The sequence below is a fragment of the Mytilus edulis genome, chromosome 12, assembly GCF_963676685.1.
Source record: "Mytilus edulis chromosome 12, xbMytEdul2.2, whole genome shotgun sequence".
NCBI lineage: Eukaryota > Metazoa > Mollusca > Bivalvia > Mytilida > Mytilidae > Mytilus > Mytilus edulis.
This window is the reverse complement of record NC_092355.1, coordinates 37656265-37681923: the sequence shown is the minus strand read 5'-3', so window position 1 is coordinate 37681923 and position 25659 is coordinate 37656265. Positions and strand designations below refer to the sequence as shown.

At 32.0% G+C, this 25659-nt stretch overlaps 1 protein-coding gene across 1 annotated transcript in view; it reads left to right on the top strand.

Annotated features, from left to right (window-relative positions):
* The window catches only part of LOC139498398 (MAM and LDL-receptor class A domain-containing protein 1-like), a 75817-nt gene that overhangs the window by 15543 nt on the left and 34615 nt on the right, over positions 1-25659 (top strand). The window contains exons 6-17 of the mRNA XM_071286783.1: positions 1546-1636; positions 3544-3688; positions 6490-6574; positions 8236-8427; positions 10203-10329; positions 11430-11543; positions 13266-13372; positions 14795-14913; positions 21414-21553; positions 22103-22216; positions 23630-23724; positions 24540-24669. Of these exons, the coding sequence (XP_071142884.1) occupies positions 1546-1636; positions 3544-3688; positions 6490-6574; positions 8236-8427; positions 10203-10329; positions 11430-11543; positions 13266-13372; positions 14795-14913; positions 21414-21553; positions 22103-22216; positions 23630-23724; positions 24540-24669 (1459 nt within the window). The remainder of the gene's footprint in view (positions 1-1545; positions 1637-3543; positions 3689-6489; positions 6575-8235; positions 8428-10202; positions 10330-11429; positions 11544-13265; positions 13373-14794; positions 14914-21413; positions 21554-22102; positions 22217-23629; positions 23725-24539; positions 24670-25659) is intronic.

Genomic DNA, 25659 nt, shown 5'->3' with positions numbered 1-25659 from the left:
AAAAGTTTTTCAAACAAAGATTAGTAAGTTAAGATTTTGTAAACCAGGAATTAATTTCGAGTAAATTGTTATACCAACATATTAGCTTTCATTGAAATCCTTGCACAAAACATGATCATCAACATTTGTGATTTTTAACAAAAACATTTTTTTATCATGCTTATTAGGCTAATGTTTACCAACAATTTATATGCAAATTAACATTTAATAAACAAACACTGCAAAATTTTATTGGCCTGCTACCCGTACTATAAGTGATTTTGCGCTTACTAAAATTATTTCTCAAAATTTTTAATTTAAAAAAACTAACTTTAAAAATAGGCACTAGAACAATTTCATCGGTCTCATACATGTATCTATACTTTTGGATATTTTTTGCTTCGTAAAACTACTTTTTCAAAATTTTACAACATATAGTGATTGGCTATTTGTTTTCCAAAGATATTAACATATTATGCATAACAACTGTGCAAAATGTCTCTGTCCAACTTGTTATACTTTTGGAGTAATTGTTTCTACAAAAAAAATGTTGACTGATGGACGGACAGACCGACGGACAAAGTGAAAATTATAGGGCACTTGCATCCAAGCAAGAAATCAATATACATTATGTGTTCATGTTTTTTTTTTTTGTAATAACTTTTCAAGTGCAGGTAATATATTATAACGATTGCGTGTGCTCTTCAAATTGTGGTACTACTAACTGTACTGTCACGTCTAGTTCAGAGTATACAAACAATATCATGTATATAACGACAATTGTAAAAAGCTTATTATAAAAACATTGCTTATTAATTTTCGCTGTAGTGATTTTTGGTCTCAACTTTTGCACAAATGTTATATAAAAGTGTTTTTCAAGGACGAATGCAGATCAAAATTGTATGCCTTATGCTTGGTGACTTTAGCAGTTTGTTTGAGAACTGTTGAGACTTTCAACAAATGTAACATTTTATTTACCTATATTGTAGGTGTAAATAATTTTAAGTTTAAAGTGAGACAACTACCCACCAACAGTCAAATGAAATGGATGTAAGAAAATACATAGAAACCGTATGACCTTCAACAATTACAAAAATAATACCGTATAGTCGACTATAAAAGTCCCTGACATGAAAAGTATGAAACAATCCAATTGAGAAATATAGAATAATAGGTAGTTTTGTTTTTGATACTGACAATATCATGCGGAATATATATACGAGCCCGAGCCCGAGATATTCCACATGATATAGTCAGTATCAAAAACGAAACTACATATTATTCTGTTTATCGATAATTATGACGTCACACAATGTATTGCCTAATATTTTCAGTGACACAGCCGGTACGTTGATACTCGAAAATATTAGGCAGTAAGATCAAAGGGAAAATATACGAATTATCGATAAGTAAGTTTACTTCTAGATTTGTGTGATTGTGATGCTTCCCTATTGACGTAACATTCCCGTCTGCTATTCATAATGTTCATTACGTGTTTCAAAACAGCTTCTTCACAGAAAATATGGCTAATTGATTTTGATTTGAATATATGTTTTAATTATACAGCCTGGTGGAACCAAAAGGAATTTTTTATTAGACCAGGAAAGATTATGGCCGAAAGGAATTATACCTTACGAAATAGCATCAAATACGTACAGTATGTATATTGTGTAAAAGAAAATCTATATAAATGTTTTGATAATAATTACAAACAAACTGGTATTTGCTACATCAAGCTAAAAACGACGAAACCGGTTTCTGAAATATGATTCTCTCTCTTAAGTGTTTCACATTTGTAGGTATAAAGCTATTAGATAATTAGATAACAGTGAAACTAATCGAAGATTGAAATATAGAAAAAAAAAATCAAAGAGTTACCGACCAACGAATAAATTCACGAATGCGCGAACATGTTGTTCGGTCAAGAGTTAAATTCTTTGATTAGTCATTCTTTTTATTACATTGAGCATAGACTTTTTACTAAATATAAAGGAAAAAAATGAAGGAACTATATCTTTTTCTACGCATCCATAATTCGTTTTGATTCAACGTCATCAGAAATGTTTCTAAAACACCCATTGTTGTATGATGTCAAAACTGTGACATCATCGGATTTAATCTGCATGTGTAGTTATCGGATTTGTCTTATTGGGATATTACGGTATTACATTGCAATATTCATTTCAATGAAGCTTTCAATAAACCATTGAAATATACAATCAAAACGAATGACAGCTGTAAATATCTATCAAGTAATGTTTTATTAATATTCTGTCTAATGTCAATTGTAATACGGATTTCAGAGAAGAAATACAATGTCCTATTCTCGTCTTGCCCGATCCTCCAGCATGTAATAGAATCACAGACCTGTCATTTATTTCGAGATTATTTGCTTTCCTTTTGTCATGAATCTGTATGAAATCTATTTTGGTATCAATGGTTTTTTGTAGGCGATGGTTTTGTATGTTATGTATTAAAATGCATGCTTAAATAAATAAAAAGAAAATCTGGTATGATTCCCAATGATATAACGATCCACCACATTCCAAAATGACGTATATTTAATCAACTATAGGTTACTGTACGGTTTCCATTTATTTAAAGAGTGTATTAGTAAACTTGTCAAGTATTTTGTGTCATTTTCGGTGGTATTTATGATTGACTGCTGTTGACGTTTTTATATTATGCTACGAGACTGTGTTTGGTGTTGTCATAGAAACAATAACACCGCCCTTTCATATCTCATGACCAATCCCGAGTACGACGATTTCCAGTAGTATGAAAGGAGCACAGCCTACCCACTCGGAACACTTATGTCAATCCCCGGTTTTGAGTGTTATTCGTATTGATCTTCCCCATATTCTATGGAATGTTTTTGATCGTCCTTGCAGATTATTATTTTTTTTGGCCTATACATCGTCCACGTTTTTTATTAATTTTACCATTTGATATCTTCTTATAATTCGTTTGATTTCCTATATTTAAAATCGGCAATTTTCGGCAGATTCTGCAACCCTAGATCTGCCGAGGCGTGCCAAATGCATATATTTTATTACTAGCACCAGAGACTAAAACAATCTTTCCTGAAATGTACGTGTAATGCCTCCGTTCACCATATTGTATATTAGATCTGCTGTAAACATTTATTTTGATAATTTCCGATAAAATTGTTTAAATGTAATGCAAATTGATATATAACGCATTTTTGGTTGGATGAGTTTCCTAAACTAATGGATATTTCAGTTGTTTTATTTTGAAATTACATTTTCACGAGTATAGTATTAGATTATTAACAACAGCACCGTATTTGAAGAATTGCCACCGTCAAGTAAGGAATGGACGATCACAAATTTACGTTTTACTGGCTCTCCTCTGCATTCCTAGTATAATCAGTCCCATGTCGCCTGTAATAAAAAAATTGCAATAGTTAAATTCTTAATTGACGGTAGCAACTCTTCAAACACAAAACGTTCATGCTTATATTTTGATAAATTCTTTCAACATCATCAACAGTAGTCAATTGTATCATACTTTATCAAATATATTTAACGATTTTGTTTCCAGGTAGAAAGGATGAAACTGCAATTGATGAGGCCATAAAACAGTTTGATGATCTGACTTGTGTCAGATGGGTCCGTAGATATGACCCCCAAGCTTCATTTGACAATCTGGGACACACTGATTATGTAAGGATAAAAAGAGAATCAGGGTAAGAATACACCTAATCGCACGTGGTTCAGTCCGTTAAAAAGCTCTGAGCTAATATATCATATTCAGTTAAGATATTGTCTTAATCCCCTGACATAGATAACCACTAACCAGATTTGGAAAACGTTTTAACTTTTAAGTTTAAAGCATATCAACTTTGTATCGATCTAAAGAGTCAATATAAAAAAGAAGATGTGGTAAGATTATCAATGAGACAACTCTCCACAAGAGACCAAATGACACAGAAATTAACAACTGTAGGTCATCGAACGACCTTCAACAATGAGCAAAGCCCATACCGCATGATCAACTATAAAAGTCCCCGAAATGACAAGTGTAAAACAGTTCAAACGAGAAATCTAACGTCCAAATCTATGTACAAAAATAGAACGAAAAACAAATATGTAACACATCAACACTGATTACAGGCTCTTGGCTTTGGACAGGCACATACATACAGAATGTGGCGGGGTTAAACATGTTAGCGGGATCCCAACCCTCCCCCTAACCTGGGACAGTGGTGTAACAGTACAACATAAGAAAGAACTATAAAAATCAGTTGCAAAAGGCTCAACGCATCAAATGGATACACACCTAAATACTTCACAGAGTGAACGTGGCCGGGTACTTGTATTTCCAAACAACAAAAAGACACTAAGTTCAGATCTGAGAGTACTCGCAGTTACTGACAACTAGTTCAAAGCCACTAACAACTAATTAAAAAAATATGCATCTAAGATTTAATTATCAATCCGTACACATCCAACATCCAATGGATTTAGTGTAAAGACGTCATAAACAGTCAGAGAAAAACATGACTTTGTGCAATGCCAAGATACAGGTATCGACAGATTGTAGATCCATGAATGTGTATATGCATATTTCTCTATTTTTTTTTGTGCTATTTTCACATTTCCTGACCAGTGTGAGAAAATCTGTTCTCGGCAAATGATTGGTAGAAATTTAATTGTGACGTAAAATGTTCTTGTTTTCTTCTGAATTTTCTTCTTGTAACGTCATGAAAAAAGGCAACCATGCCTGATGACGTCACATAAAAAATACACAACTTTCCTCAAATCTTTGAAAAGGAAAGGTAAAAATCATTAGAGAAACATATTCCACCAATGTAACTCGTATATTACGATATTTCTCCACTATTAACAATTATATTTTAATTATTTAAAAAGCTCGGCAAACCTCGCGCTTTAAATATTAAAATTTAATTGTCTCGAGTGGAGAAATATCGTAATACACTTGTTGCAGTTGTGGAATCTATATATCAATAACATTTAGTTTTCTTTTAATTAACTGATAACAAAATCAATATTAATACCAATAAACACAATATTCAATGATCTCAGTACATTGTTGAATTGGTAACCTCTTAAATAAGTTTATTTAAAGATGGATAAGTTTACCAGGATCGTTTCTAAATTTCCGGGCACGGTAAAGAACATTTCCGTAAATGAGGATGTGCTTTTTGACTGAGTTTCACAAATTTGTCTTATGTTGTGCTGTTACACCACTGTAGGTGAGATTAGGATGTCCATTAATCTAAAACAATATGTACCATTATATTATTTCAACATCTTGATGCATTTAATGAACTAAAACACTTTCTAACCCCCATCCTTGAACTTGTTTGTCATATTGGAGTCTTCTTTAAGCAGTCTTTAGAACCGAGGAGGTCCGACCAATGTCAGACAAGCTCATGATTGTGTTTTATACATCAATTCATAATTTGAACTCTTAAAATATATTATATTATATTATATTGTATTGTATTTTATTGTATTGCATTGTATTTAAAATGTATAAGTGTTTGTTTGTATTGCTTGACCCTTATGGGTGTAATTTTGCAATAAAGATATCATTAATGTTTAACCCTATGTTATGTGTGTGGCTGTCACAAGTCATGCGCTGGTAAGTGAGTTCTTGTTTGTTGTTGCTGTATATGATATTTGGTTGCCGTTTATTTTTTGTACATACAAAAAAACCGTTAGTTTTTTCGTGTGAAGTTTTTTTTTTCATATTGTCATGTTGGGACCTTTTAACTTTTTATATGCGATATGGGTTTTGTGTATCGCTGAAGGTCGTACGATGATCTTTAGTTGCTTGTCGTTTTGTCCCTGGTGGAAAGTTGTGTAATTTGCAATCATATCACATCTTATTTTTTTTATATTCAATATTGGTTAAGACTTTATTTGATTTTATTAGAGTGCCACCGATAGGAGTCATGTAGAAGAAACGCGCGTACGGCGTATTTATTTATAAGCCTAGCATCATTTTTGAGTTTCAATTTTTTTTATAATGCTTCCATTCCTTATTTAAAAAACAATATTGGTTCTTAATTCATTAAACGATTAAATAAAACAATTGTTTTCTTTTGAGCGAGAGTTACTTCCTTTTTGTCGCCATATTGGAGATGTACGTGCGCCAATTCTTTCAAAAATAAGCCAAATTGAACTTGTTATACTGAGCGCCAGACTTCAGAAAAAGTTATTTTCTGAATCATTTTTATCTTTGAGTTTTCCTTTATTCATCACTACGATTTAGTAAGAACATCTTATCAGACTTGTTTGTACCACATAATTATCCCTTTTGCACCTCAAAAATGGCGGTCAAGGAAACAAAACTCAAATTATCGAATCTTCTCTATTATCTGTTATAAAGACATTTCAAATATATATATATCCAAGCCCTCTTTCTGAAGCGAAATAAGTTCCTTTGTGTTTTAAAAAGCATAAGCAGCTTTTCAAAATATTTACATTGTATAAACTAATCGATTATGTTTTTTTTTAGTTATAATGGATGTAGATCCTATGTTGGAAAACAATCTAGCGGTTCATACCAGGGACTAACTCTTACTCCAGGCAACTGCATGTCGGTTTGTAAAATTACAAGACGGATATGTTCCAGTTTTCATAACAAACATCCTGTCCCCTTTCTCCCGAATGTGACCTAGTAAATAAGACTTACTTATATGAGTAACACGACGGGTGCCACGGGGATCTTCTTATCCTTCCAAAGCACTGGAGATCACCCCCAGTTTTTAGTGGGGTTCGTGTTGCTTGGTTTTCTATTATGTGTTTTGTGAACTGTTGTTTGCCTGTTGGTCGTTTTCTTTTTTACCCTTGGCATTGTTAGTTTATTTTCGACTTATGAGTTTGAATGTCCCATTGGTACCTTTTGCCTCCTCCAATCGATTTTATTCTATTTTGATTTTGTCTCACTCTTGGTCCCTTTATACTTCATCTTTTTGTACATCTATTGTTCAGGAGTTATTTAAGACATTACTGAATGCACCTATCACCATAATTTTACTGTCATGACGAACAAGAGGTAGTCAGTAGTAGAGCACATACTGATTAACCTTTCGGAGCACCCTATTTCATCCCAGTTATTTAGATGTTATTTTGCAGCTCAAATTTTAGTTTTCTGTTTATCTTTTTTATGGTTGCTTGTCTTTTGGTCATTTTTTGTGTTGGCCATGGTTTTGTCTGTGTTTTCGGACTCATGATTTGGTTTCGTTTAGGTTTTTATTTTTATAAGGGGTAATAAGGTATATTTTCCGAAGACAATAATTTGTTTTATCGAATTGTTGGTAATTCTGCAACATGTGCAAGTGAGTTAAAGGCCGCACAAAGCTGTTTTGATGTTTCAAAATATATGATTGATTAATTGAGTGATTGATTGTTGCTTTTTAACGCCATTTTGCAGCATTATTGGCTCTATCGTGGGTGTCAGTTTTTATTAATAGAGGAAGCCATAGTGCTTGGAGAGAACCACCGACCGTCGGCAGGGAAACTGGTAGTCCTTGTCAATTAAGATCACCGAGACCCCTCTTTCCAAATAAACATACATTATGCATTTTGTAATTCAAATCGTAATGACTTACATAGTTGAAATTCTATACAGATATTGCTATTGGTGAATATCTGAGTTAATCTAGAATATCTCAAAATGTATTATGGAATAACTTTCCTAGACCAATGCAAGTACATTGAAATGACCAAATATATAAAGACAAAAACGGTATACTGATGTGCACATCAGGTATTTTGAAATATTTATCTGTCAAAATGATGCTATTATCCAATACTAAAAACTGAATTTTCCTATAATTTGAGTGTATATAACTGACCTTTTAGTGAACCTAGCTCTTCTGCTGTATTAAGTATCCGTTTATGGAAATATTGAATTTAGGAAATTCCAGGCATTAAGATCCACGATGCACTAAACAACCGGAAAGGGATATTAAGTTAAAGCCCTGTTAGGTTTGTTATCCCGACGCTAGTAGCAAATTTAGTTAAACAAGATCATATGTTACTTAGTTCAGTGTTTTATCCTTTTTTCCAATCAATGAAAGAAGCCCTATGTTCAATCGGCAATCCTCGGGTGACTCCGCCTCTCTCCTTCTATGAGGTACGGAATCGGCCGAGTTGTGACGATTGGCCCTATGTTCATACCAATTTTTCAGTAAAAGGGTGATAAGAAATAGTTCAATTTGTATATTATAGATCAATGTTCAACTTGTATTTGTTTCAGAGATCAACAATAGTTCATGAGATGTTGCATGCTACAGGTGCTCAACACGAACAAAGCCGACCAGATAGGGATAATTATCTAAATGTTCAATGGCAACTAATTAAAAAGAAAAGCCGGCACAACTTCGAATTGAGAAACGTTGATACAGAGGTTCCATACGATGTGTCATCAGATCTACAGTACAGTGTATACGTGAGTGTCTAAGCCATATCATAAGAGTAACTAAGCTCTTCTAATATCTATGACAATTAAGAAATATGAAAATAAACATTAAATTATGACTGGCTTACAAAATAAGATTATTTTACAATTTCAACAACTTATAAAAATCCATATCAATTACATTTGTTTATGGATAATTGGCATATAACATGGAAAAGCATGTCCTTTTACCAGATTAGATTGTTAATGAAAGCTGACTTAAATATGTTGCGGCGTTACAATTATTTATAAAAGGCAATCCTATCCGATTTGTTGAGAAAATATTAGAGCACAAGATATTTATGAGAAAGGCAGTTGCGACGGAACGCTCATCGCAGGTTCTGAAGCTATAGAACCACTAATTCGGGCCTAATCGGAAAGAATATACATGAAAGTAATACATATTTTAACAAAATAATTCCTACGAATAGCTGTTACTTTGTCAAAAAGTAAAATATAAGAATACCTTTGGTATCATATGGTAGCTTAAAGTATTGGGATCACTGTAAAAATATATTGAAAGTTTCTTTTAAGTAATAAAAAAATATAGGAAATTAAAATAGGGAGGGCATATTTGTATTGTTGTTCAGATCAGAAGTACCCTTTTCTGTATTACCACGCTTCTGGGAACCAGTGCGATCTAATATGCAATTTAAGGTATGTTGAATATTTTAGCTCATGTCAAGATAAAGTAGACTTTAGACATGAAATGACTGTCACTTTATTTGAAGACAAAATAGCTATAAATGCTTCAAATGATAGGATTTAACATAGAAAGCAATGAGGCTATGCATAAGTGTTTTTTTTCCTATTGAAAGATATTGTTCTATCAATGTATTCTGACGCGTAAATATATAGATTTGTGTTATTTTGTCTATTCAATAATGGCTTGCATCGATGAAATAAGAAATATTATTAGTTACATAGTGTGCTAGTGACCTAATACGGTATATATGGGGTCAGTAAATTCCATATGGAATTTACTGACCCCATATATACCGTATTACGTCACTAGCACACTATGTAACGAATTTATCTTACCGACTATCTCAACGTGTGAAATTAAGACTAGTGATTCTCAAAATTAGCAAGTCTTCAATACTGTTAGCACTTAGTCTATTCCATTAATCCTACAAAAACAGATGCCAACAATAACGACTTGTAAGGTTTAAATGTGTTTTATGAATTTGTTTCAATCTAAATCATCAATTTCTTCGTCTGTTGGAACTTTTAAGATTTTTTCTCAGTACCGTTTTATTTTTTATAAAGGGACATAACACCATTACTAACCGTGTATGAAATAAGCCCCACCCCCTTCTTGCCTAATAAGGAATATAAAGGGACGTAACTCCACTACTAACCGTGTATGAGATAAGCCCCGCCTCCCTACTAACCTAATATCAAATATACACGGTTTGCACGCGGACGCTTTTAACCAATCATATTCCTGGAAATGTATAGGAGGTAAGATAAACACCAATGCAATGCAATGTGAAGTAATCAGTCGTCTAAGATGTTTATTTGGCCGAGTGTCGTCAAGGATATTCCCCACATTTTATTAATTGATTTATGTTGAATATGTCGTGATTTTGTAGTAAACGAAATCATTTTTGCAACCATTTTACAAAAAAGAGAATGCTAATGGGCTTGATGATCAATACAATTATTGAAACTGGCAGCCCAGGGCATATTTGAACAACTGTTAGAAATATACAATTTCAACTTTTATATAACAACTTCGTATCTTAGACAAACTTTATTTCCAGGCTAGTTCGATTAACGGTGGAAAGACTATGCCATTCATTGACTACAGATTAGAATTTCTTGCGAGCATTGCTGATGGACTTATGTTTTATGATGTACTAGAAGTTGACAGGGCTTACGGCTGTTCTGGTAATAGCTGTTGTGTATAAACTTGGATGGGGCGGTAAACGTCAATGGGACAACAACGCAACGACAATATATTATAGTAACCAATATATATATGAATATGATACAGTCTTCAAAAGTAGACACAGGTCTATAAAATCATGCTCTAAATTGTCCCGAATTGTTGTGTTGTGAAAGTGTGAATAACACACAATTATAAACATATGAAAAAATTACGTTCCTTATTAGGTACAGACACATGAATATGGTGAAAGGGTCTAATAAGTTTTTTTTAGATCTTAACCTTCCACTTTTTAAAATCGATCAATTGAATAATACAACGTTCATTAAAAACATACAAAAGAAATCAGTAGTGGAAAAGCACTCAACTCTAAAATAATGATATATTTGATAACAATAAAGTAATGAACAATATTATACCGTATAAAAGTATGCTTTCGGCTACTGAGAGCAAGTTCAAAGTACTTAATCATGCAATTCCTCCGTTTACTATTAGTTGCTGGGTCTTTTTATTTGTTTACATCCTCCCTCCACTTGAAAATAAGACAGAATAAACCTTTCCATCGAATGACATCTAGATTAATAAATATCAAAATGTCAATGTTTGATATATATTTTATGGAAACACGAATCTCCCTGCATCGAACAGTAACTGAATAAGTTCGTTTCATGGTGTCAATGTTGTAATATTAATTATGAAAGGTTCAGTCTGTCAAAACGTTACATCTGAATTTGTCAGTTTCAGAGTGTCAATGTTATATATACTATGTTAACTTCTGTGTCATTTTGGTCTCTTGTGGAGAGTTGTCTCATTGGCAATCATACCACATTTTTTTTATATGATATATTTAGTCTGTTTGAATTGTATTTAATTGGACAATCAATGTTTCGGTATTTACAGAAAGAGAGAGAGATATTATCCACCGAAGTATAAAATATGAATGATTACGCTATAAAATAATCGTATGAATTGTGAAGTGCAATAATGTTTGATATTAGTAATATGCACTATTGTTGGATTAGTGCAAGTAACTTCTTTTTTTAGAAATATGAAAATCTAATAAACGCAAAACAATAGTTTGTTTTCTTTGTATATTTGTCAGCTCAATGTACCGATCTTGGATGTCAGAATGCAGGATTTATGAATTGGGAGTGCAGGTGTTATTGTCCTGACTTGTTAGAGGGTGATACATGCGAGTTACCAGTATCAACCGGAAGTAAGTTTATTTGTTTACATATTTCAATAACTGCGGATTTTGGAAATATCAATGATATGTTGGTTTTTATTTTGTCCTGTTTTCATCTTGCCCATAACATTTAAAAAGAAATACGGATTGAAGTTTGTCTGGTATTAAAAACAATATCTATATACAATGAAACATTGCAAAACTTATACTCCGTAAATAAAATCCGTTTCATAGTACATAATATATATTATGAATTCACAGCTTTCGAACACCATCCTGCTTTTCCGAATTTACGTGCAAAGGGATATATAACTTTTTGACTCCTACATTAAATTGATGTACTGCTTTCTATGCATCAGATGAAACACTTATACGGGAGAACATTCATATATTATGTACACCAATAAGAGTAAGGGTGAGTGCCACGGTCGGTCGTACCTTTTTATTCTTAAAACAACATTATTTCATAAGTCGTTGATTATTGAATTTTGGAATAAAATATCTTTACAATGTTAGACAACGCCACTCTCTCAGAATTCTCTCCCAAAAAAAAACATATTTGTAAACAAAATACAAACTATAATGTTGGGAACGGATATAGACAAGTCTCCGTGCACGCTTACGAATGAACTCCTGTGCTTCGAAGTCTAATTGATTTTAATATAATTGAGTAGATTTGCCAAATGTTTGTTGTGGTACTAATGAAACAAGTTCTTTTAATTAATTTATATGTCCAATTTAAAATGTTTTTTTTTTATTTACAAGTGTCTGTATCAAGCCATGAATTCTTTTCCGAGCATCCGTCGTAGAAGATACTTTTTGGGTGATATATCTTTGTCCGTCTAGCTGTACATTTGTCTATTTACACGACGTACACAAGACAGAAAATGCTTTGAACATTTTAATGAAACTGATGCGGTATATTAAAAACGATGGATAAAAGCTGCCTTTTGACTTCATAAATTTTCGATTTGTCGTTTCAGTTTTAGGATACTTTTTTCACATATCGTACACTTACTAAAGTATACTTGCACCGATTCACTTGAAACTTGATGCTGTTCTTGGGTTTGGTCAGTGTGAATTTTAACATTTTTTATAGGTTTTTTCATTGCTACGATTCTGATTAAATGCAATGTTTCACATGTAGCATGCTTACTCAAACTTTATACTGTTGTTGGGATTTGTGAACGTAAACTCCTTTTTCAATAAGAACATTTCAGATTTGTCACTTGAGTTTTATATTTTTATGTAATCTATCACAAACACTATGTATTGCAAAGTGTGATTAACAGCACAATAGGAGCACATGTAGCAGTTCACCACTAAACAGCTTATATTAAAGAAATTGCCGTGAAAAAAAATGTGTCCGTTCCCGCATCACGATAACATTAAATCCCGAATTCCCGAATTCCCGATTAATTAAATGGCTATTCCCGATTTCCCCCCAATAAAACAGCTCAATCCCGAATTCCTTTCCAGCCCGTTATAAGAAGTTGGATGAAATTATTAAAAACAAATTAAACCAAACCAATTGTCGGTTATGTGCTACATGTTGATGACGAGTTACAGTTCTTGAACCTTCTGTATTTACACCTTATGGTTGCAATATGTATTCATAAAAGAGAGAATATTCAAGGTCATGTCCTTACAATACTAGTATATGTACATGGGTATAAACCAAAACAGATATTTGTTCTTCTGAATGGCTTTGATACATCAAGAATGATAACTATGTAATGTAAATTTCTTCAGGCTGTGGTGGAGTGGTAAATGTAGGTGTAGGAGAGGGAATATATGTCAACTCGCCTAACTATCCAAACAACTATGATACAGGTTTAAAATGTACCTGGCTTATACAGGTTAGTGTTAAAACCCATTCCACTATAAAACCATATATTGAGTGACACATTGGGGGTCTTCAAATCTTCATAAAACTTGGTGAATATAAACACCATAGTAGTAAAAGACTTCACACAACATATTTCTCCTGGACCTAATCGCTGGAAAGAGTAATGCAGTATTTTATACAGGGAACCAGTTTTTTGGCTCCGAAAAATGAATTTCTTCAATTTTGTGACAATATTGAGATGAAAAAAAAGCAAAAAAGTATAAATCTTACTATTTGAACTTTTATTGACAGTAAGTTTGATGGTGAAATAAACATTTTACACAATTATAATCAAAATCAAATTTTAAAGTTTGTCCTGGCAAAGGGAGATATTAATATTAAATTTTAAATTTTCCCGTATTTTTTGTTGTTGAAAATTACACATTATAAAAACAGATACAAAATCTTATCTACCACTGACAATTGAAAAAATCATATCACACTGCAAAGTTGAAATATAGTACAAACTAATTTAAGAATAAAATTGGTGGGCACTAATATTCTTATTTGTCTGGCATAGACATGAAAATGATGAAATGTACCTGGCTTATACAGGTAAGTGTTAAAACATACAATTCGTCAAAGAAAAAAAGGGAAATAATTGAACAATCTAATGCATTGGTAGTAATTAGCAAGATAATGTTTCGAATAGTTACAGGAGCATCTGTTAAAGTGCTTCTTGTATAGTTATGATATTTATGCAATTTCTATCATTTCCGTCCACTATGGATATCCCACAATTATTCAAGTAGGATATTATTTGGAAAGTCAAGCACATAAAATAATCAGGTAAACTCTACTGAATATAAATAACACTTTATAAATGTAGTTTGTCTGGAGACCGTTCAAACCACTACAAAATATAAGTGGTACATCAATATACTTTACCAATTTAAATTGTCTTGATTTATACAACATGTATAAAAAGTTTAAATTGTTAAACATCGATTTTTCTAAAATTGTTGCTTTTTAGATTCTTTTCCTAGTCTATTCTTTTTTTATAATCGCTTTACATGATGTTTTCATCTTTTCTTGTGTTTTAATCTTCTTTGAGCAAAACTTCATGTGCAGTCCGCATAGAATAGATCTCAAAAGTACATCATTTCTGTACAAAATGATAATTTTTGAAAATACTTGTGATCGACTTTTAAGTCAGCTAATGGTTTTATTTTTTTTGCATTATGTGACAATGCATAATGAAAAAGTATGTTTTAGCAGCAACCAGCTTTCTCTTGACTTTTCAAAGAGACAAATAAAATTGCAACTATATCATGCAAATGACGGCTACAAAATATCAAGGAAAAAAGAAAATTTGAAACTGAAATATTTTAAGTGATATATTAAGAAAGTACTCGTTCCCAACATTAAAATTGAAAATCATATTATGTTACAGGGCGTGGCAAACAATATTTTGCGTGGGACAATTGAAGATATGGACATCAGCAATAATGGTCACGTTTGCTTTCATTGGTTGGAATTTAGGTACAATTTATTAGGACAGACTGGACCGAAGTAAGTATAACATTCATTATCAAATATTTGTTACGAAAACATTAGGTTTTGCATATGAAATTACCGCATATTTAGCCTAGTCATATTGTTGCCCGAGGCAAATAACCACTTATTGGGTCATGTTATGACGTCATAAGCAGTTGTTGTGCCCTGTTACAACGTCATAAGCGTTTTAAACAATAATGTCGGACGGGAAACGTTTATTTTTAAATGATAGCGGAATTTGAAAAAGAACTAGAGAACACTAATCCTAAGAAAATCTGACATTGACATTATAACATTCTAGGGCTAGATATGGGAGCTTCGATATAATGAAGTAATGTCAATTGAGGATAAAAAAATGTATAATCTTGCTAGACGGAATAATAAAATTATTTCTTCTTTTTCAAGCATTTGTATATAGATATTAACTTGTCCTTTTCAATATTGACCCTGGTATCCTCCCTCGAGCTATATACGACCTAGACTTATATGGGAGTCTCGAGATGATACCAGGGCTGATATGAAAAAGGACATGTTATAATCAATAAATATGTTTTATCTCCTACGTCACCTGACTTTTGGAGACCTATAACGTTGTGTATGTTCGTTCGTGTGTTGGTCCGTCCACTGGTAATGTTCACATAAATTAAGATCGGATTTATATTAACTTCTTAAGATGAGAATCAATGAAGGATATTATAAATAATATAGAAAAATGTTTTAGGCAACTCTGACCCATATATTTGCAGAAAAAACTAATTTAGTTGTCTATAAATGTCAATTGAATCTCCTGCCGTCTAATGTGATCTTTATGTAGCCTGACAGAGCCACCTGCATTTATACAAAGGGGTCTCTTCTGTCGTCTTGTTTCGTCGTCCAGGTCACACATTAATAATCCGTCACTCCACGAATCGAATGGACTCACACTACATACTGCTCAGAGTCTGAATTGACCAGTTTTAGTGCATGCCCAGTAAAATCGAGCACACAATTTACTCGACTAGTCTCGGCATTGTGTCGCCTGTACTTATCTGTACCTAAGTGAACTCGACTAGGTCTCGACTTTACTTAATTAGTCTGATTTAGTACTTAATGATCTTGGTGTAGTCTGAAATGGTCTTGACCAAGGCTCGACCTGTCTCGACCTGACTTGACTAGTCTCGACTCAGTCTCAACCAGTCTCGATCTATCTCGACAAGTCTTATCCTTCAAAATTAGTTTTGACTGGTGTAAATTAGCCAATCGAAATCAATTAAATATTGATCTTACAAAATTCAAGCTTATTTGGTAGTTTAATTTATTGCTGTGATATGAAAGAATTTAATTTTACAATAGGTGAAAATAAAAATTATTATATAAATTCAGATAGGTATCTTTCTTTTTTATAACTTTTTCAAATCAACTAGGATTTTCATCAAACTATGCAGCTATCTTAGATATATATTAAGCTTACTGAATCCCAGGTCATTTAGATTTTTGTTGTATTGCTGTCAAATTTAAGAATTAAATTAATCTAGGTAAAAAAAAAGCTAGACTTTGCAGTTTGGACAAAATAGAAATAGTACACTTTAATTTTTTAATACCTTTTTCAAATCAACTTGGATTTTCTTCAAACTAAACAGCTACCTTGGTGATGTATTAATCTTACTGAATCCCAGGTTGTTATGAAGTTTGGTGTATTACTGTCAAATTTAAGAAATAATATAATCCAGGTAAAAAAAGCTAGGATTTGCAGTTTGGACAAAATAGAGATAGTACACTTTAATTTTTTTCATAATTTTTTCAAATCAATTAATAATTTTTATCGAACGCTACAACAATCTTTGCAATATATTGATCTAACTGAATCCTAGGTTGTTATTTAGTTTGGTTTATTCCTGTGAAATTTAAGAACTGAATTAATCTAGGTCAAAAAGCTACGATATTAAAAATATATCTTTCCTCATAATTTGGGAAAAAGTATATATAAAATAGTTATATAATTCCTTTAATGTTTTATTCCTTTTTTGATATATATTATATAAATATATCAAAAAGGGATGAAACATTAAAGAAATATTAAAATAGTTCTTCTGATTTGTGGTGATTTATAAAGCAATACCTCCTGCTTTGGGCTAACTTTTTAAAAAGATCACATCTACCAGAGAGTTTAAAATTCTAAATAACATTTATTCAAAGTTGCAGCATCCTGTTAAAAAAAAATCGCAAGGCTTTTGAATTCACTAGATAAGTAATACACGAGTTTAAGAAAAATAGTTTTTTTTTTATACCTGTAAAACTCATGTACGGATGTAATTAAACCATGTATTGTGCCATGTTATTATATTTGACCAAAATATATTTTAAGATTTCATTAAAATAAGTTTTGACAGTTACTTTGAAACACATTTCCTTTTTTAAAAGGTAATACAGGATTGTTATTAAAGTTCATGATATTAAATTTTTGTTTTAACAAAAACAAAGTGTCTTTTTTAAGATTTCATAACTTTTTCAAATCAGCTTGGATCGTAATGAAATTTTTCAGCTATCTTTATTATTTATTTCTCATACAAAAACCAAGGTTGATTTGTATATTGGTGTTTTGCTGTCAAATGTAATGACCTTGTTAATAGGTAAAGACGGTAATAAAATTTTCAGTTTTGACAAAATTCAGATAGATACCTAGAATTTAAATGTTTAAATTTGACAGCAGTAAAATATTTTACCAACTAACCTGTTTTTTGTAAGATTAATATATAATAAAGATAGCTGTAGAATTGAATGAAAATCCAAGTTGCTTTGAAATAATCTAAAGTGTACTGTCTGAACTGTAAATTCGAGCTTTTTTTTTACCTAGTACATCAATTTAATTCTTAAATTTGTCAGCAAAACTACAAATTACATAATGACTTGTGATTCAGTAAGATCAATACATTACCAAGATAGCTGTATAGTTTAAAGAAAATCAAATAAAATTGAGAATGGAAATGGGGAATGTGTCAAAGAGACAACAACCCGACCAAATAAAAAAACAACAGCAGAAGGTCACCAACAGGTCTTCAATGTAGCGAGAAATTTCCGCACCCGGAGGCGTCCTTCAGCTGGCCCCTACACAAATATATACTAGTTCAGTGATAATGAACGCCATACTAATTTCAAAATTGTACACAAGAAACTAAAATTTAAATAATACAAGACTAACAAAGGCCAGAGGCTCCTGACTTGGGACAGGCGCAAACATTCGGCGGGGTCAAACTGTTTTTGAGATCTCAACCCTCCCCCTATACCTCTAACCAATGTAGAAAAGTAAACGCATAACAATACGCACATTAAAATTCAGTTCAAGAGAAGTCCGAGTCTGATGTCAGAAGATGTAACCAAAGAAAATAAACAAAATGACAATAATACATAAATAACAACAGACTACTAGCAGTTAACTGACATGCCAGCTCCAGACTTCAATTAAACTGACCGAAAGATTATGATTTCATCATATGAACATCAGTCACAATCCTTCCCGTTAGGGGTTTAGTATCATACCATCATAACATATATGAGAAGAACATAACCCGTGTCATGCCAACAACTGTTTATATAATAAATGTGTTTAGTTCCGACGCAAAGACCTTATCAGTGACTCAATATTAACATAAAAATATGCAATTTTTAATGACTTGACAACAGTATCGTAATTACATCCCTTCTTAATAAGTCTATTCAAAGGTTTTGTAAGTTTCTGAGGTGAATACTGACACCTTTGTGCTTTATAAAGAATATTTCCATAAAAAAATGAATGTGAAATACCTGAACGTATAAGAAGTATGCATGTTGAGCTATATTTACGAATGATGTCTTTATACCGATGATAAAATTTAGTAAATGTTTTGACTAGATTGTGATATCGAAAACCCTTGTGTAATAATTTTTCAGTAATACATAAATTTCTCTCGTTAAAATCTAAAGTTGATTTTAAAAAGTTATGAAAAATTTAAAGTGTACTATCTCTATTTTGTTTAAATTGCAAATCCTAGCCTTTTCTACCTAAAGTAATTTAATTCTTAAATTTGACAGCAATACACCAAACTTAATAATGACCTATGATTCAATAAGATCAATATAAAACTAAGATAGCTGTATAGTTTGATGAAAATCTAAGTTGATTTGAAAAAGTTCTGAAAAATTAAAGTGTACTATCTTTATTTTGTCCAAATTGCAAATCCTAGCTTTCTTTTTACCAAGATTACTTTAATTCTTAAATTTGACAGCAATACACCAAACTTCATTACAACCTGGGACTCAGTAAGATTTATACATCACCAAGGTAGTTGTATAGTTTGATGAAACTCCAAAGTGTACTATCTCTATTTTGTTTAAATTGCAAATCCTAGCTTTCTTTAACAAGATTAATTTAATTCTTAAATTTGACAGCAATACAACAAAAAACAAAATGACCTGGGATTCAGTAAGCTTACTATATATCGCTGCATAGTTTTTAATGAAAATCCAAGTTGATTTGAAAAGGTTATAAACAAAAATGAAAGATGTCTATCTGAATTTATATAATAATTTTTATTTTCACCTATTTTAAAATTAAATTCTTTCATTTCACAGCAATAAATCAAACTACCAAATAAGCTTGAATTTTGTAAGATCAATATTTAATTCATTTAGATGGGCTGATTTACAACAGTCAAAACTAAATTTGAAGGTCAAGACTAGTTGAGACAGGTCAAGACTTGTTGAGACTGAGTCGAGACTAGCCGAGACAGGTCTAGACATGTCGAGCCTTGGTCAAGACCATTTAAGACTACACCAAGATCATCAAGTACTGAATCAGACTAATTAAGTAAAGTCGAGACCTAGTGGAGTACACTTAAGTATACTTAAGTACAGTCGAGACAATGTCGAGACTAGTCGAGTAAAATGTGTGCTCGATTTTACTGGTCGAGCACAAAAACCGGTCAATTCAGACTCTGAGTAGGTTGTAGTGTCAGAAAGGAGTAAGACTAGGTGTGTCGACAGATAAACCATATGTATGCATCCCATGCCGTGCAAATGTATACTTATTCAAAACGTAGTAAGACACAAACGCTTGAATTACAGATTAGACAACTATGCTGGTATCTAAAAATCTAAGAGAGCGAAAACATGATGTTAGTTATTTGTAAGAGAGCAGATATTTGACAAAACAGTTGATATCTTTCAAATTTCTAGGTTATTTGTCTTCACCAAATTTTCATTTTTTTTAGCCGAAATGGTAATATTAGTCTTTCTTTGATTAGGCATTCGTCTGGTTAAGTTTTACTTTGTCATCTTTTAACTTTTGCTTCTCAAACAAGAAAATTGACATTCTTTATATTATGTACCTCTGAAGCGCTTTTCTAGAATTAATTTCATCAGGAACGCGTAAACTAAAAATGTTTTTTGAAGAAATTCACGATTTCGTTTGCAGTTTTGTCGGTCAAAATTAAGTATGAAGGTCATACCCATATTGAATAAATCTCATATTAATAAACACTTTATGTATTTGACTTCAAAAACCTTTTTGTTGAGGATGCTGTCTGTCGCCTATTTTAGAAACAGCATTACTAAAATTAGTATTGTTCATTTTCTTATCTTTCAAGAATCTGCATTAATCATAATATTAAAGCAACTACATTTTTTGCCACTATGACTCTAATTAGGCTGTGTTATAAGTTCTTGACAATCATAAGTGAGGTGGACACACTTTATATTTTTGTAAATACCTTCTGGCACTCTTTGTTGTATCTTGATATGACTGCTATAGGTTCAAAACGATTAATTTAAGTTTCAAGCAGACAAAAATGAAGCACTACAATTTCAATGTATTTACTGAAGCGTACATTCCAGTTGACATAAAGGGGTACGTCGTAGTGGAACTCGCGCATTGTTTATGGATAGCAAAATGATATCGAAATTTTTGAAAGGTTTATTTTGGTCACACTTGTGTTATTATGTGTAAGTCTTTTTTTGCAACATCCATTGTAGAATTTACAAGCGTTCAATTGCTGTCTGTTTGCACTAGCGAGTAACTTCTGCTAAAATTTCGTTTGGTTTTGACTTAAGAAATATCGAAAGGAGAAAATCATTCAAACAATTATCCATTGACGTTCGTCTTGATATTATAAAGAAACGACACACACCAATGTCACTCGACATTGGTGTTCCGGTTGACGTTAGAGAGACTATTACAATAAGAAGACAAACAATCTGGACTAAAATCAACTAGTTTGCACAGACACCGTGAGGAAAACTTATAAATATATTTTACAATTCACACAATGCTGTTTAAACTCAAAAGTGTTTGGCCTTACAGTCATAAACATTTTGAGTATAATTATCGCATTCAGGCTCGGACATTATCCAATGCAAATACTGAATTTGGTGTTTCAAACACAGGTTTTGTACTTCGACTACTGAATAAAGTTTTATGACTGAAAGGGTTAGGCCAAGCAATTGTCTACAAAGTTAATATTGTTAATCTCATAGCTTTTTTTTCTATTTTTGCACATTCATAGGCGATGTGGTATAACTAACAACGAAGTTTGGGATGCATCACCTGATGAATTTAAGAACAAAATGATTATCCAGTTCGACAGTCATATCGATGAACCAACATCAAAAGGGTTCCGCATGATGTTTAAATCGATAGGAACAGGTATACTGTACACTTTTGGATAATAAGATTACTGTACATGGTGTATCATTTGATAATATGAAGTTAGATCATCCCTACTGACTAATGTACAAGTAAAATGTGTGGGAATCCAAAGCCCATTGAAAATTGTAAAAGCAAAATCAACCGACCTTATAAATAAAATCTTATTAATGTATAATCATTTAAATAACATTCCAGAAAATTAATTCACAATGCAAAGAACCAATGAGTTTATGTCAAAAGTAATACAATAACACCAATTGTTATTTGTAAAGTTGGTAAGAATTACCACTGATGGTTATTTGAACTTCTCAAGATTTTAATGTACTTGTTTAAAATTTCAATATTTTTATCTATCAAAATTGATTAATTGTGGGTTTACTTGTATCTAATCATTTACGATTTGTTGTTCGGAACAGCCACAGTAGGTAAAACTAATTGTGTCGACTTATTTAATATAACAACGTGGTGCTTAAAGCGGCGACACATTATTGAGGCCATATCAAACATTTGTGAAAGTTTTTTGATTTGTATTTGTGTATTATCTAGGCTGTATTAACTACCCATGTCGATTTGGATCATGTGACAGTCCTCTGAATACAGACACCTACACTTGCACATGCAATGAAGGATTTACAGGAACAAATTGTGATGTTCTAACAGGTAAAATGGAAATAATTTTTTTTAAATGTATGCGTCCCAAGCATTTTTCTTGATTTCTTCTTCAGGAACGTTCAAAGCCAAATATTTATAAGCCTAGGATGTATATGTACCGACACACGGGAGGAGCTATATGACCAGAAGAACTATATGACCATCAGGTTTTTTATTTTATTTATGCACATTTGATCAGAAGATATGCACATACAATGGACAGCGCTAAAACCTATTCAAGTCCTTGTGTGTTTGTACATGTACTACAACATTTTACTTTCTAAATATTGTTTTTTTTTTTTCGTTTTTCAATAATTGCTGATTACATCTGGAATGGTTTAAAGATAATTAACCGCAGTCGTAGTTAATGATTTCATCAATCTGAACAACATGTACAAGAAGACATGAATGTAAATAGATAAATATGTGTTCCTATAATTGTGCACTTATAATTCGTTATCCGGCTGATACTTATATTCTAGCATTGCACAATGTCATTTATCAGACCTTTTATGCCGTTTTCCCCCTAAAATTGTTGATTGTGTGCTGATTTAAATTTTATACTGGGATAATAGAACTTATTTATGAATTGTCATTGTATATTAACTAACTTTAAACTGCGAGTAATCTTTGATCGTTACTTTCTGTGTGTCTTTTTGTTTGCTGTTTTTTTTTGTGTTTTTTTGTCGATCTGATGAGTCAAGCTTTTCATATTGATTTTTAATAGTTTGATCTTATGTTGGGCTGTTAAAATTCTTAAAGGGGACCTACTGTCAGCTTACATCTATGCCTGTGATCTTTCCTAGATAATTGTATCATTTGCATTATACCACATCTCTCTTTTGATAGGTAAAAGAAAATATGTTGCGTTCTTCAGATCGAAGTTCATATTTTTATATTGATTGAAAAACGTTTTCAAACTTTGGAACGGAAGATTAATTAATTGTTGTTTTCTTAACGTCAAATGGAAAGTATTTCTTTAATGTTTAGAAGAAAAAAAACTACTTTGATAGATAACTGATCATAACTCTAGCAGGTTTGACTAATTGGTCGATCGTATTACAGAGTAAGCATGTGGATTGTCATTGAAACAAAGGATGTGTTGGGTTGATAAATAAAATAGACTTGTAATAGGTGAACTTCAGACCGATTTAAGAGTCATTTCATGTGTTCTTTTACGTACAAAAAAGTTGCCACTCTTCAAATACGGGGCATGGGATTTAATGATCTCATTCCGAGCAGTTGTGAAAAGAGGATGGGGGAGGGGAGTGATAATTGCCTAGTCATGTTTTTGTAGTTTCAGAGGGTATACGTTCTCGTTGATCACTTTTGTTTACTTTTTTTCATTTGTCTATCTATATTTTCTCTAAAAATGCGCAGCATATTTTTTATTCTTATTTTCTTGAATAAATAAACTTGCAGATTCTGCATCAATAGGATGTTCGGCAGAGATTGGAGAGTATTGTATGCTGGCCCAGGATGACATTAATGACGATTTTGACTGGGTTACCAAAACGGTGATTAAAAATTCCTTACACTTATTTGTTTCAGCTTATAACATTTACTTGAACATTATCCAAGAAAGAAACAGTTTTTTTATTAATTGAAATTAAACAGTCGTGATACGGTACAAATTTCACAACCGAAAATTCCAAGGGAGTTAATTGTCGAGTCTCGTAATTCTACTGCAGACTCTCCGAAATACATGACATAAGTGGCATTATTAAAAATAGTACAAAAAGTTCTTAAGCATAAAATGCACAAATTACCAGGTATAATATCGGATATTTGATGACACGTTGTGAAAATTCAATACTTATATTAAGGGCCTAGATGATATACGTCAATGATTTTTTAAAACTATTTTACATATTTCTATCAAATAAAGATTTTAATAAAGTCAACAAAACATTGCATCTGCAAACAAACTTGATACATTGTTGCCAGTTTTTGTGTTTTTTCTGTGGAACTTACTAAACAAAAAAACAAAAACAAAAAACACTGAATTCAAAACGAAACAAATTTGTTTTCATCTTAACGTCAATTTTAGCTTTCACAATTGGAATTCTGAGCAATTTTAAACATATGTAGTTTGCTTCAATTTTCAAAACTAGAATGTTATATTGTTAGAAATACAAAGTAAATAAATCATGTAAATTAAGCTGGGACTTTGCTATTGAAAATGAACCTGTTGTGAAAAACATGCAGATGAACGTATTCTTTTCTTCTTTAATACTTGAATCATAATTCATTAGAAGTATTAGATGTTTAAACGTACAATATCTTCTGACGTCATGATAAACTAACTATAATTTTCTCTCCATATGTACAGGGTGATACAAAAACGGAATTAAGTGGCCCGGGCAATGCTGTTGAAGGATTTATATATTGGTATACGGAAGCGTCATCACCACGAATAGCTGGCGAAGAAGCTGTAATGTTCACAAACATATCTCTGCCCAGTTAGTATTGTTTAATAATTATTCGTATTACGAGTTCTCAACCTTTTTTTTTTAAATTTTACCCGTTAATCCAAAAGAAAGTATAAATTAAGGCAACAGTAGTTTACAAATGATCAAATTTCGTTAAAAGGAGACAAATCAAGATAACAATCAAACACTGAGGGAATCTTAAAAATGAGCGTCGACAGAAAACAACGTAAGTGTCTACTGGTAAGCATGCATCATTGGCCATGCGAATCCTTACTAAATATATGACATTCTAATCAGTTGATTCTATGAATTATAATAAACTTATTTTTTGTCTGAATTGTTTGCCAATATATCGTGATTCAGGTTATGCCCTTTTGTGCCATTTGGTGGTTATATTGAGGGTGGTAAAGGGGGGTTGCTTGCACGAAAAAAACGTGAAATAAGACATAATTTCACGTTGAACGTGAAATAATTTCTGTAATGAACGTTGCACGAAAAATAAATACTTTTATTTGAACCTTTTGTGACCTTTTTGTATATATTAACTCTTTGTTTTACTTGATATAATCCCGATTTAGTATACACATTTATGATATAATTGGTTTACGGCTTTTAAAAAAGTATTTCTTGACGATCCCTGCCAAGTGTTTGAATTTTATTTGAAAAATACCAAGCACGCAAAAGTAGACTTTGAAAATCACGATGCACGTAAAATAGCTAAGCAGAACACGTTGAACGAGGCACCCGTCTTGCACGACTGAACGTCAAATAAAAAAGTAAAAACACGTTGAACGTGAAATAAAAAACGGCGATCACGTTGCTCGAAAATAACCCTTTACCACCCTCAATATTGTCTACTCGATCTGTTTCGTAAAGTTGATATATTTGCTATTTAAAATTTTCGGCACTCGGCTCTGTCGTGTTTTATTGTACTTTAATTATTTCTTTGTTATTTATCATCATGCAAAAAAGAGGCGAAAGATACCAAAATGGACATTCAAACTCATAGGTCGAAAATAA